General features: G+C 42.0%; 1 protein-coding gene across 2 annotated transcripts in view; it reads left to right on the top strand.

Annotated features, from left to right (window-relative positions):
• The window catches only part of FAT4 (FAT atypical cadherin 4), a gene marked incomplete at its 5' end in the record, with an annotated part of 155,771 nt that extends 147,860 nt beyond the window's left edge, over positions 1-7,911 (top strand). For both annotated transcript variants that reach the window (XM_081093237.1, XM_081093236.1), the window contains 2 exons: positions 2,484-2,745; positions 4,888-7,911. In XM_081093237.1, the coding sequence (XP_080949363.1) occupies positions 2,484-2,745; positions 4,888-6,746 (2,121 nt within the window). In that variant the 3' untranslated portion in view covers positions 6,747-7,911. The remainder of the gene's footprint in view (positions 1-2,483; positions 2,746-4,887) is intronic.
• Between the last annotated feature and the right edge of the window lie 5,370 nt (positions 7,912-13,281).

Raw genomic sequence — 13,281 nt, 5'->3', positions numbered from 1 at the left:
ACCAAAAGGCACATTTCTTTCGTATGAAATTTTGAAGAGCATCTTTTCAGAGATGAAAGGGGCTTGGCATATAAAGTAAGTAGATTAAAAACAACAACCACCAAAACCAGTGAATCAGGAGAAGTCAATAGACAGGAAGAGGGTGGCTGTTGGGAGCAGGCACGCTATTTGGATGACAGGAATACGATGTGCTTGTGCAGCCTGGGAGCCAGTTCAAATGACTTACTTATCAGCCAGCTTATCAGTGGCCATGGCCCCTGGTTTTCTTCTTTCTTTCCTTTGGCTCTCTTTCTGACAGTTTCTTTCTTCCTTTTTGCATGCTCTAAATCAGCTTCTCTCTCTCTCTCTCTCTCTCTCTCTCTCTCTCTCTCTCTCTCACACACACACACACACACACACTCACACACACACACTGCAAACACACACACTTACACACACATTCTGTGAAAATGAAAAAGGACGGGATTGTAAATGGTTGTGGAAGAGAGGGTCAGTGGTGAGTAGCAATAGCAATGCGAGAAGAGATGCGAATACATCAATAGAATCTGTCTGGATAAAAAAGTAATGAGGGTGAGGACATCTCAGCCAGAAAAGCAAAAGGAAAGCCCGCTTGTGTATAGTGTGTTGACACTATAAAGTGTTCCCCAAACCTCCCGTCTGTCGTGGCGTATTGTGCCTCTCCATGTTGGAGTTCTGTAATAACAGATGATGGACTTACTACTCCAAGTCCGTTCTGTGGTTTGGTGCAGAGCTTTTTGGTTTGTTTTGTTTCTAAGTGAGGCTAGGTATATTGTACAGACTTGGGATGAGAGATTCAGAGGTCTGTTGATTAAAAAATAAATAAATGAACAAAGCAAAACATTAGCAGGATGTTTGGAAAGTTAAAAAGAATACAGGAGTTTGGTAGAGTATTATTAGGGAAAAGGAAAACATGAAGAATGTTGTCATGTTCTTATTGAATCCACCCTGTGGTATATCCCAAAGACCCCTCTTCAGATAAAAGGATGATGAGTTGTGATCCATCAGGCGAGAAACGCGGAGCTAGGAGAAGGCTCTTCCCAAGGCCTGTTTCCAAAAAGGACTCTGGCTACAACCAAAGACGAGTTGCTGTTTTTACCGCATGTCATGAGACGTTGCCCATTTGATGAAATGTTATTGTCATTTAACCACAACTCTCTTTTTTTCTATCTGAGTTTGGTACTGAAATATATTATTATCTAGAGAGACTGCTTTAATAAAATATTACAATATGAATAACATATGTAAATGTGTTAGGCATATTTTCCACAGTACAGATGTACTGACTTTTAGTTCTACCAGATGCGTTTGTTGCATGGAGAAATGGCATTTGATCTGAGTGACAACATAAACTGATCCATCCTTTCATGCCTGTCATTTGAGACATGGTGTCACTTCATCCTCCTGCCGGCACCAGCTCTGTCTGGGAGTTTGATGGGATGATGCTCTCTGAACCAAATGTTCATCTGCCTCATAAATTATTTTATTTCCTAAAGTGTCTACTCGGAATACTGGAAACTTGGTTGGAAATGGGAGTAGGAGCATTCTGTTACCCAATGTTGTACTGGGCGAAGTAACAGAAACCGAATATCCCTTAGATAAATTGGAAGAGAGCCAAAGTGAAGACTTGCCCAGACACCTCATTATTAAGAACTCAACATTTATTCATCATAGTTCTTTTTAATCTCAATAACTTATGTAAATACTAGACATGATTTCTTTCTAAGATTTCAGTGTGTCATATATGACAGGTGAAACAATTTATTTTTGTCTTTATTTTTCCAACTATTCTTCATTTTTATCTAAGAATTGACTTATTTTGCAAGTAGTTTTAATATTTTTATCATTATTGGCCATGTACTAAACTGACCAATTTTATTTACACTCACCATTGCCATTAAATTATAGGAAAGCATGCTCTGACAGTATGGCTCAATTGATTGAGCATCGTCCAAGCACAAGAAGGTCACCCATTTGATTCTCTGTTAGGGCACAGACTCGGGTTTCTGGTTCAATCCCTGGTCGGGGCATGTGCAGGAGGCAACCGATTGATGTTTCTCCCCCACATTGATGTTTCTCTTCCTCTATCTCCCTTTCGCTTTCTCTCTCTAAAATCAATAAAAACATATTTTTTGAAAAATTATAGGAAATCATTAAAAAATTAATTTATTTATCTTAAAAGGGCCATTCATCTCATTACTATCTCAATTGTGTTCTGAAAGATAATTCTCTGCATCTTGAATAATTAAGTACAAATATAATAATACCTTGAAAACAAGTGAAACTATTGAATGTGAAGGTATATGCTACCTAAAATCATAGAGCTTGATAGGTAAGTATACTCTAATATATTAGTCTCTTCATCTATTCCATCTGCTTTGAACTGACCAATATTTTAAGGTTTTACTTTGTTTTTATTCAAGTATGTTAGAGTTTAATTGTACATTTTTTTAATATGTTTATAGATTAAGAATGGCAAAGTACATTTTACATCAGATGCAGGAATTGCTGGGAAAGTGGAGAGAAATATTCCTGAAGTGTATGTTGCTGATGGCCACTGGCATACTTTTCTACTCGGAAAAAATGGAACAGCCACAGTACTGTCCATCGACAGGATATACAACAGAGATATCGCCCACCCTACTCAGAATTTTGGTGGCCTCGACGTGCTCACTATCTCCCTTGGAGGAATTCCACCCAATCAAGCTCATCGAGATACTCAAACAGGTAAATGCTCATGCTGAGTACAATCACAAAGGACAGGTAAAGCTGTTTCTCTAAAAGTAATCGGATTTCTGGTAATACCTATTATGAATATTCTAAGAATGTCATCACTATCCTTGGAAAGTTTATAATGAATTATCGGCCATCATTTACCTTAGACATTTGCATTTGTTCTACCAAGTCATAGTTCAGCCCATGGTGTTTTGATGTTTCTTTGTCCGCCAAGCATTCATTTATTCATTTATTCACTTATTCATTCATTTGTTCATTCACACAACAGATAATTCTGAACCCTATGCTGGCTACTGGGAGTGCAATGGTGGACTTAATAAATAGCCACTTTCCTCGTAGAACACAAGCCCCAATAAGGGAGACAAACATTAATCAAATCATTATACAAGTAAATATATTATTTTAAGCTATAACAAATGATGTGAAGGGAGAATATAGAATTCTAAGAGATTTCCCAAAAGAGGAAAAAGGGAAGCTTTCTTGGAAAATTGGCATTTGTACTTAAATCTGAATTATGAAGATGAAGATGGGAGAACATGAAAGATTGAATTATTTTGATAGGAACTAAAAAAAGTAGAGTAATTCAGCACCTTGGGGGCTGATGTCACAGGTGAAGGATGAAGTAGGTCCTTCTAAAACATGATATAGTTTTGTTCTTATTCTCAGAACAGTGGGACGTTACTAAAAAATTAGTCTTAAAAGTGTCCCATGATGTTAAAGATCTTTCAGGCTCTGCCATGGAGAATGCGTTGGAGGAGAACACCAGTGAACTTGCATAAATTACCTGAGAAAACATTGCAGTGATGTGAGGTTTGACTAGTGTGGTGGAGGGGAGTTGTAAAGAAATGGATATGGAAAAAGTATTTCTAAAAATTTAAGTCAACCAAACTCTTGGTGATTTGGGTAAAATTCAAGGAAGTTTCTGACTTTTCCACTAGAAGAAGGCTAGTTCCGCTGAGAAAGGCAAGTGCAGAAGAGTACAAAAAGAAGCAGGTCTATGGGAAATATCAAGGCTTGGTAGGGGACATTTTGGGTGTGGAGCACCATTGAGAAAGACCTTTTGGCAGATGGGCTAGAATGAGGAGTGGACTTCCCCTGAAAATCCATTAGGAGTTATCAGTGTCAAGCAGGTAATTGAAGTACTGAGCATGGATATGATTGAATGAGAAAGAAAGGAGCCTAAAAGGAAAATGGAGAGAGTAGGAGCAAATGCAGGAGATGTCTCAGCTCATGGAGAAAGAATGGATGAGGGACGGAAAGGTCACTGGGATGGAATGATGCATCAATGAGAGGAAAATTGAAAAATGCATGAGAGAGTAATGGAGTTAGGGCATCAAAGTCCAAGTCCAGGCCGTAAGTCATTTATATTTAGCTTATTTGAGAATAGGAATGTTCATTCTTTGGGTTGTTTTAGAAAAACAAATCAATGTAAATCAGGCATTTTGTTAGTGACAAAATAGATTCTTGGGCTAATAGGAACATTAGCAAGATTAGCACACTCTATCAACGTTTTCTCAACTTCTTAAAAAAATAATCTTCACCTTCTAAGGAGCCATTGTAGATCTTTTTCTAACCCCCAATATCCCCACCTCATGAGATATAGAGTTATACTCTAAATCTGCCCTTTCAAGATCCACAAACCACTATAATAGCTAAGGCATTTCTCTTGCTTCCTTTTTTTTTTTGCTCAACTCCTTGGGAGCAATATCCCCTCCATTGAGAATGCACGATCTAATGATGGAATCCATTGGCCTGTTTTGTGTTCTTTATAAGTATTTGTTAAAATAAATTTTATTTCTACGTATGCAGTTCTTGGTATATAGACTACAAAAATAAAACAAATAGATGACCAAATAAATAAAAAGAAGGAGAAAAGGCAAATCCAGCCCATCTGGGTCATCCATAAATGTTGGGGAAGAGTGGGATCTGGGCGATCCTCCCCAATTTCCTTGTGGAAGTCTTGCTAAGAAGTTAGCGTGTCAGATGCACAGATCTATTGCCCTGGAGCTGGATGATGGCTCCTAGACGGTTGTCTCTAAGCGCCTGTGACATGATTGTGAAGCTTCTCTTGACCAGATTCCATCACAGCCTCTGGTTTTCTCTAAATCGCCCCACGGCTCCTTCTCCCCGCAGGGTTCGATGGCTGCATCGCCTCTATGCTGTACGGTGGAGAAAGCCTGCCTTTCAGCGGGAAGCACAGCTTGGCCTCCATCTCCAAGACGGACCCCTCCGTGAAGATCGGGTGTCGTGGGCCCAACATTTGTGCCAGCAACCCCTGCTGGGGCGACTTACTGTGCATCAACCAGTGGTATGCCTACAAGTGTGTGCCCCCCGGGGACTGCGCCTCCCACCCCTGCCAGAACGGGGGCAGCTGCGAGCCGGGCCTGCACTCCGGCTTCACCTGTAGCTGCCCCGAGTCGCACACAGGGAGCACCTGTGAGACGGTGGTGGCCTGCCTCGGTGTCGTCTGTCCTCAGGGGAGGGTGTGCAAAGCCGGAAGCCCCGGAGGGCATGTCTGCGTTCTGAGTCAGGGCCCCGAAGAGATCTCCCTGCCTCTGTGGGCTGTGCCCGCCATCGTGGGTAGCTGCGCCACAGTCCTGGCCCTCCTGGTCCTCAGCCTGATTCTTTGCAACCAGTGCCGGGGCAAGAAGACCAAAAACCCCAAGGAGGAGAAGAAACCGAAGGAGAAGAAGAAAAAGGGGAGTGAGAACGTGGCCTTTGATGACCCAGACAACATCCCCCCCTACGGGGACGACATGACGGTGAGGAAGCAGCCTGAGGGGAACCCCAAGCCAGATATCATTGAGAGGGAGAACCCCTACCTCATCTACGACGAGACCGATATCCCCCACAACTCGGAGACCATCCCCAGCGCCCCCCTAGCCTCCCCGGAGCAGGAGATCGAGCACTATGACATCGACAACGCCAGCAGCATCGCCCCTTCGGACGCAGACATCATCCAGCACTACAAGCAGTTCCGCAGCCACACCCCCAAGTTCTCCATCCAGCGGCACAGCCCCCTGGGCTTCGCGCGCCAGTCCCCCATGCCCCTGGGGGCCAGCAGCCTCACCTACCAGCCTTCCTACGGCCAGGGCTTGCGAACCAGCTCGCTGAGCCACTCCGCTTGCCCGACGCCCAACCCCCTGTCCCGGCACAGCCCCGCGCCGTTCTCCAAGGCCTCCACCTTCTACAGGAACAGCCCGGCGCGGGAGCTGCACCTCCCCGTGCGGGACGGCAACGTGGCGGACATGCACGGGGACGCCTGCCAGCCGGGCATCTTCAACTACCCCACGAGGCTGGGCAGGAGGAGCAAGAGCCCCCAGGCCCTGGCCCCGCACGGCTCTCGACCCGGGAGCCGCTTGAAGCAGCCCATGGGGCAGATCCCTCTGGAATCCTCGCCGCCCGTGGGACTGTCCATCGAAGAGGTGGAGAGGCTCAACACCCCTCGCCCGAGGAACCCGAGCATCTGCAGCGCGGACCACGGCCGGTCTTCCTCGGAGGAGGACTGCCGGCGGCCGCTGTCCAGGACCAGGAACCCCGCCGACGGCATCCCCGCTCCCGAATCTTCTTCCGACAGCGACTCGCACGAGTCTTTCACCTGCTCGGAAATGGAGTACGACCGGGAGAAGCCGATGGTCTACACTTCCAGGATGCCCAAGCTCTCGCAAGTCAATGAATCGGATGCAGACGACGAAGATAATTACGGCGCCAGACTGAAGCCCCGCAGATACCACGGCCGCAGGGCGGAGGGGGCGCCCGTGGGCTCGCAGGCGCCCGGCGTGGCCGACAGCACGCTGCCCCTGAAGCTCGGGCAGCAAGCGGGGAATTTCAACTGGGACAACCTCTTGAACTGGGGCCCCGGCTTTGGCCACTATGTGGATGTTTTTAAGGATTTGGCATCTCTCCCAGAAAAAGCAGCAGCCAACGAAGACGGCAAAAGTGGGACAAGCCAGCCGGTCCCCAAAGAGGGGGAAGCCGAACAGTATGTGTGAGCGCTGGGTGCTGGCGCGACGGAGACAGGAACACAAGGGTCGCCCCCCGCGGCCCGCAGGTCACCCACCAGGGCGGGTCGTGTTTGCAAACCCAGCCAGTTAAGGGCTGGTGCTGGGGGGAAACTCAAAAATAATAGCCACGATGCTGCTGAAACCGGCGCAGAACAGCTCTGTCGTTTGAACGCGCTCCGTTGCATTTGTCGTCCTGCATGCTTCGTACGGTGTGACTGGTGACCCGGGCGCAGCGTTCGCAAAGGTTTTCCGTACTTGGCCAAGGCCCGCGTGGTGACTTTAAGCAGGAATAGCGTTGCCATTGCAGAAATGAACTTGTGGCTGTCACGGCGGGGTTGTGTATTGTTGCCGTTTGTGTTACTATTGTTAACGTTTTGCTTTGCAAGACCCTTGAGGGTTTATCCAATCCCTGTAAAGTGTAGGAAAGAGCCCTCCTGCCCTTGAACGAAAGACTAAGTATTAACGCTTCTCAGAATCGTAGCCTCCGTATTCGATGTTTATCGGAAATGTCTGAAGGTTTGAATGCCTTGTACATGACCTTGGGTACTGAAGTTAAGTCATTGTGTTCAGCACTTTAGAACTTTCTTACGAAATTGTGTTAAAACTTCTGACTCTTTTCGGTGTAAACAGCGATGGCCTCATTTGCATCAGGCTTTCCACTAAGGAACAGAGTGATTGCATGTTGTCCCGGAACACTGCCGCCTGCTGCCGTGGAGTGAGGCCCAGCGCGCCTCTCAGAGACACTGTTGAAAGTTATTTATTGAAAAATGTTCTACGCTTTTAAATTTTTAAAGAATTGACCTAAGCAAAGCCTATGATTGGACATACTCTTCAACCATTTAGCATGCACCCTAAGTACCCAGTTTTTATAATTTATATAAAGTCAAATGTCATCACTTCTTACTTTCTGTCATTTTGTAGATCATTTTTTAATACCTTGTGAAAACGTGTTTTTGGTTTTGTTTTTACACCTGAGCTGGGTTTTTGATACTGATATTTTCTTATGCTGAATAGTTTTCTTACTTTCCGGGAAGGTAAGAAAATACTTTTTTTACATTTGTTACTTATGTAACGTTCATATTTTTCACATTTTGATATTTGTAACATACTGTATGCTTTCTACTTGTAAATGCCAACAATAGAATTAAAATATTTATTTAAAATATGTTGCATTCAGAGTGTGATGTTACATTTTCATCTCTCAACATTATTTTCTTCCCCTGATTGAAAATAGTTTCTACTTGTCAGTAGGGCATGCATGGCAAGTTGAACCATATACATGGGTAACCTCATTTTCTTTCAAAAAACCTGAGTGTGGATAGTTGCCAGGACAGATATTTTAAGGTTGAGTTAGTGCATTCCTACCTGTCAGAGTTCTTGCACTTCCCAAGAGCATAATGAGTCTGGACTAGCCTGGGTCTTAGGGGACTAACTTGGTTGTGAACTTGGTGTAAGCATTCTGGCAATAAATGTTCGGAACTTCCCAGTAGAGTATGTTCACCGAAGGCCAGCTTTGGACCAGGCTTATAGTTATAGGAGCAGCAGTGAATTAAAGCCAATTATGGGAAAATGTCTGGGATTCATTTTCTCCCAAATTTTCCTTTAAGTCCAGTGGTACAGAAAGAATGGCAGTGAAAGCTCACCTCCTCGTGCCCGTCTAAGTCCTTGATCACTCCGTTGCATAAATTCGAAACAAATTCTGCTGACCTAAGCCAAGACAAACTTTTATCTGCAGGTAGTTACCCAGGAGCGAAACAATTCAGGAAAGGAGCCCAGCCCAGGACAGGATCCATCTGTGCATAAATAGTCACATCTGAAAAACAGGACTTCTGCAAATCACCACACAGTCTCAGAACGTGTTATTAAACATCTGCCCCAGACCTAACATTTGCTGAGAACAGTATTTTCCAACTGCACCACTGACTGGCCTACATTGAATAGGGTTTGAACAATATGTATAAGTTTTTAGTAAATAAAATAGCTTTAAATCAGTACCAACAAACTGAACTTTAGGCCAGAATTATTTGGTCATTTAATAATGTTGGGATTGCATTTTTGGTTTCAGAAGAGAAAATCAAATGTGGGTTTAATCTAAATGAGAACAGTCCTATAATGTGGTTTAGACTGAGTGTAAGACACTAAGTTTTTTTGTCACCTGTGAGGAGCAAACATGTTGCAGTATTTCCCTATGAATGCTGGTATTATGAATTTGTGAGCCAAAAGTGGGAACATGTTGATTGCATGGTATAACTCAAAACAGAATACAGTTTTTTCTCCAGAAACGCTGAAGCATCTCAATGTCTTCAAGGATATAAACTGCATAATTGAGAACAGAGCAAAAGTAAATTGATAAACACAATTACAGGAAGGGTTAAGGGGAAAGAACCTGACGCCAAGACTGTGTTCCAGTTCTTCAGAATTCTTTGTGAGATAGAGAATTGCCGTTTCCTTCATTAATCAATCCCAGTTTAGGAATCAGGATTTTCTAGGACAATTTCTTGTCTGGTTTTTCTTGGAAATCGTTTTCACTGAAGCAAAAACCATACTTAGAGCAAAACAAATCAGAAATGTATGGGACAAAAGTCTCACTTACAGTGGAGATTAATACTTCACTTACTGAAATAGTGACGCAATGCAGCATGTATTATGGTTACCGGAGATTATGGACAAATCAACAAGGTAGCAATTCCCTCAAATATATGGCTAATGGTGGCCTATATGTTCACACCCAAAGTCACGACCTCGGAATTTTAATCCAGCCCGTCAGGGTTTACTGGAGCACCTGGAACGCAGTCATTCTTTGGGGCTTCTGTGCCCGGATTGTGAAAATGTTCTTTTCTTTCAGGCACACACTGCAAACACCTCAGTGGCCATGTGGCCAGGAGAGGCAAGTTCTTGGCCTCAGATCTCTAGGCCTGGACTGGTGACCTGGCACAGGACTTGCTCACTCCTTAAGGAGCACATTGCTGCTGCTTTCAAGATTGTTTCTGGAATTTTCTAAATTAGCTGATTTCATTGATAGCTAGCTTATTCAGATCAATTAAAATTATTTTAAGATATGGAACCATCAGAAGGGCTTGGAATGCTTCTCCCTTACATGTTGCTATGAAAATGTTTACCAACACCAAGGTTGATGAGAAATGTAACTGACAAACTATTGAAAGTTATGTCCTTTATAAACATGTTTTTTATAAAGGAAAATAAAATATATAACCATGTGATTTTATTACTTCCAGACACTCCATCTAAGAACAAGTCACTGTTTTCATGAAAATGCATTTTTACTTACTTAAATTCAACATCCTGGTAAAATTAGTCTGTAAAAGGTGGAAATAATTCTTAAATTTTAAATCAATAATTCAGCAACGCGCTTTTTCTTTTCCCAATTTATGTTATAGATCTAATTTTAAAGGGCTAACATTTCTAGATGATTAAATTTACATTCCCTAGAAAAAATAAACCTAAAATATAATGTGTTACAGTATACACTATTAGAGCTTTTAGTGTGAAATAAAATATCTAAGTCTATGGTAAATCTAGTATGTTTTATTTTAATTTCTCTGTGCTGGAAGTCTTATTCACTTTTTCAAAAATTATCTTTATTGTTGAAACTATTACTGATGTCCCCTTTTGCCCCTCCCCATTGACTCCCCCCACCTAGTGCCCACCCTCACCCCCAACTCCTAGGCCTTCATTGCACTACTGTCTATGTCCATGGGTTATGCATATATGCATTTAAGTTCTTTGGTTAATCTTTTCCCCTGCTCCCCTTCCCTCTGAGATTGGTCAGTCTGTTCCATGCTTCCATGTCTCTGGATCTATTTTGTTTGTAAGTTTACTTTGTTCATTATATTCCACGTACAAGTAAGATCATATGATACTTGTCTTTTTCTGAGTGATTTATTTCACTTAGCATAATATTCTCCAGGTCCTTCCATGCTGTCTCAAAGGGTAAGAAATCCTTCTTTTTTATAGTTGCATTGTATTCCGTTGTGTAAAGGTACCACAGCATTTTTATCCACTCATCTACTGATGGGCACTTGGGCTGTTTCCAAATCTTAGCTACTGTAAATAGTGCCACTATGAACATAGGGTACACATATTCTTTCTGATTGGTGTTTTGTCTTAGGATATATTTCTAGAAGTGGGCTCACTGGGTCAAATGGGAGTTCCACTTTTAATTTTTTGAGGAAACTCCATACTGTTTTCCATAGTGGCTGCGCTAGTCTGCATTCCCACCAGCAGTGTACTAAGGTTCCCTTTTCTCCACATCCTCACCAGCACTTGTCATTTGTTGATGGTAGCCATTCTGACAGGTGTGAGGTGGTACCTCATTGTCGTTTTAATTTTCATCTCTCTGATGATTAGTGACTTTGAATATTTTTTCATGGGTTTCTTGGCCATCTTTATGTCCTCTTTAGAGAAGTGTCTATTTAAGTCTTCTGCCCATTTTTAAATTGGATTGTTTGTCTTCCTTTTGTTAAGTTGTATTGTGAAGGAAAACCCCTATTCCATAAAACTACTGTTTGGAATTCTCTGCTATTCTTTATATGGCCTCGATCTAATTCTGAAAAAGTAACTTTGCTTTCTAGCCTGCTTGAATAATGGGCGAGATAAACTTAGCTGTCTGACCTTGTAGGCCAGAGACTAGATACACCCAGTGCCATGCCAGGTGCATTTTTTAATTGACAGAACCGTGTAGTTTTCAAGGCCGCCGCCAGCAAGCGAACAAAGGTCTGGCTCTTCCATAAAAAGGGAAGTTCTGCTTGTAGCTCTGCTTAGAATTTGGATTCATTTCCCTGAGCCCGCCGCGGTGATTAAAGTATAACTTCAAACTCTCAGAGCACTGTTTGGTTCTTGTCTGGTTTTTCTGTAACAGTATGAGATTTTTTATATATATTTTGGAAATTTATATATCAGATGGATCATTGGCAAATATGTTTTCCCATATAGTTAAATTCCTTTTCATTTTGTTGATGGTTTCTTTTGCTGTGCAGAAGCTTTTTATTTTGATGTAGTTCCATTTGTTTATTTTTCCCTCAGTTTCCTTTGCCCTAGGACAGGGGTGGGCATACTTTTTGTGAGTGCATGACAAAACCAGCAAAATCTCTGACTAAAATTCTTCTGCGTATCAACCCTAATTTTTTGAGAACATGTTATGCCTACTTGATATATCTTAAGGTGTACACATGTGAAGAACCTTGAAGAAATAATAAAATTCATTTGAGCGACAAAAACACAGTATATGATGATGAAAAATACATTTATTTTTTAATGTATACATGTACACTGATAGTCCGACAGAAAACTTTATGACTCTATTTGATATTATCAGTGGGACTTTTGCTGCTGCATCACTGATGACAGAGATTTTACATCAGGTTTGTATTTCATGACCTTCAGAGATATGCATGAGCTACTACTTTCATCCATCAGGCTACTCCTATGACGAGACTTAACAAAATTCATCATTGAGAACAAAGGTTCACAAGCGTATGTGGATGAAAACATGGAGAGTAATGCTGTTGCAAAGTTTTTTAAACAGAAAAAATTTTCTGGAATGGCATTCCAAGTCATCAATAGTTCATTTTCGACACTTCTCTCTGTTACTCCTGTATCTAATCGCTTTTTTTCAATGTTTTCCAAGTCAACTCTAAGGTCAATAAATTTCTGCTTCTAAATTGAGCTATTCTGAAATTCAATCAACTGCATTTCAAAGTCAGCCATGTCTATCCATGAAAACATTTGTAAGTTTAGTTCCTCCAGTTTCATGCTGTCTGGAAACCTCATGAATTTTGCTGTCTCTTCCAGTTCTCTGAATTTCGCAAATTTTGAGAAGAACTGCTCAATAGTTGACTCGATAATGTTTAAAAACAGCTTTTGAAGGCCTTGACAGTCTGTTCTGATATCTTTTGGAAAGTCTTTGATGTGCCTCTTGAGGTTTGGGAAATATCTAAATCTCTCACCATCCACATCCCTCTTAAAGACTTCCAGTTTCTTTTCAAAAACCTTTATGTAACCAAACATAACATCAAGTATCTTGCCAGTTCCTTGTAATTTAACATTTAAGTCATTCAAATGCTCACAAAAATTGTAAATGGAAGATTATAAGAGCGGGTTTCACGTGTCAGCAAAAGTTACTGGCGTGCCATGTTTGGCACACATGCCAGGGGTTGCCCACCCCTGCCCTAGGAGATGTATACGCAAACATATTGCTAAGAGTGATGTCTGAGATTTTGCTGCCTGTGGTTTCTTCTAGGATGTTTATGGCTCCATTATTTACATTTAAGTTTTATCCATTTTGAATTTATTTTTGTGTATGATGTAAGTTGGTGGTCTAGCTTCATTTTTTGCATGTACTTGTCCAATTTTCCCAACACTACTTATTGAAGAGACGGTCTTTACTCAATTGTATGCTCTTGACTGCTTTGTCAAATATTAATTGAGTGTAGTGGCTTGGGTTGATTTCTGGGTTCTCTGTTCCATTCCATTGATCTATATGCCTGTTCTTGTGCCAGCATCA

Source organism: Myotis nattereri (assembly GCF_964212035.1).
Source record: "Myotis nattereri genome assembly, chromosome: 5".
Lineage (NCBI taxonomy): Eukaryota > Metazoa > Chordata > Mammalia > Chiroptera > Vespertilionidae > Myotis > Myotis nattereri.
This window is presented reverse-complemented; position numbering and strand designations above follow the sequence as displayed.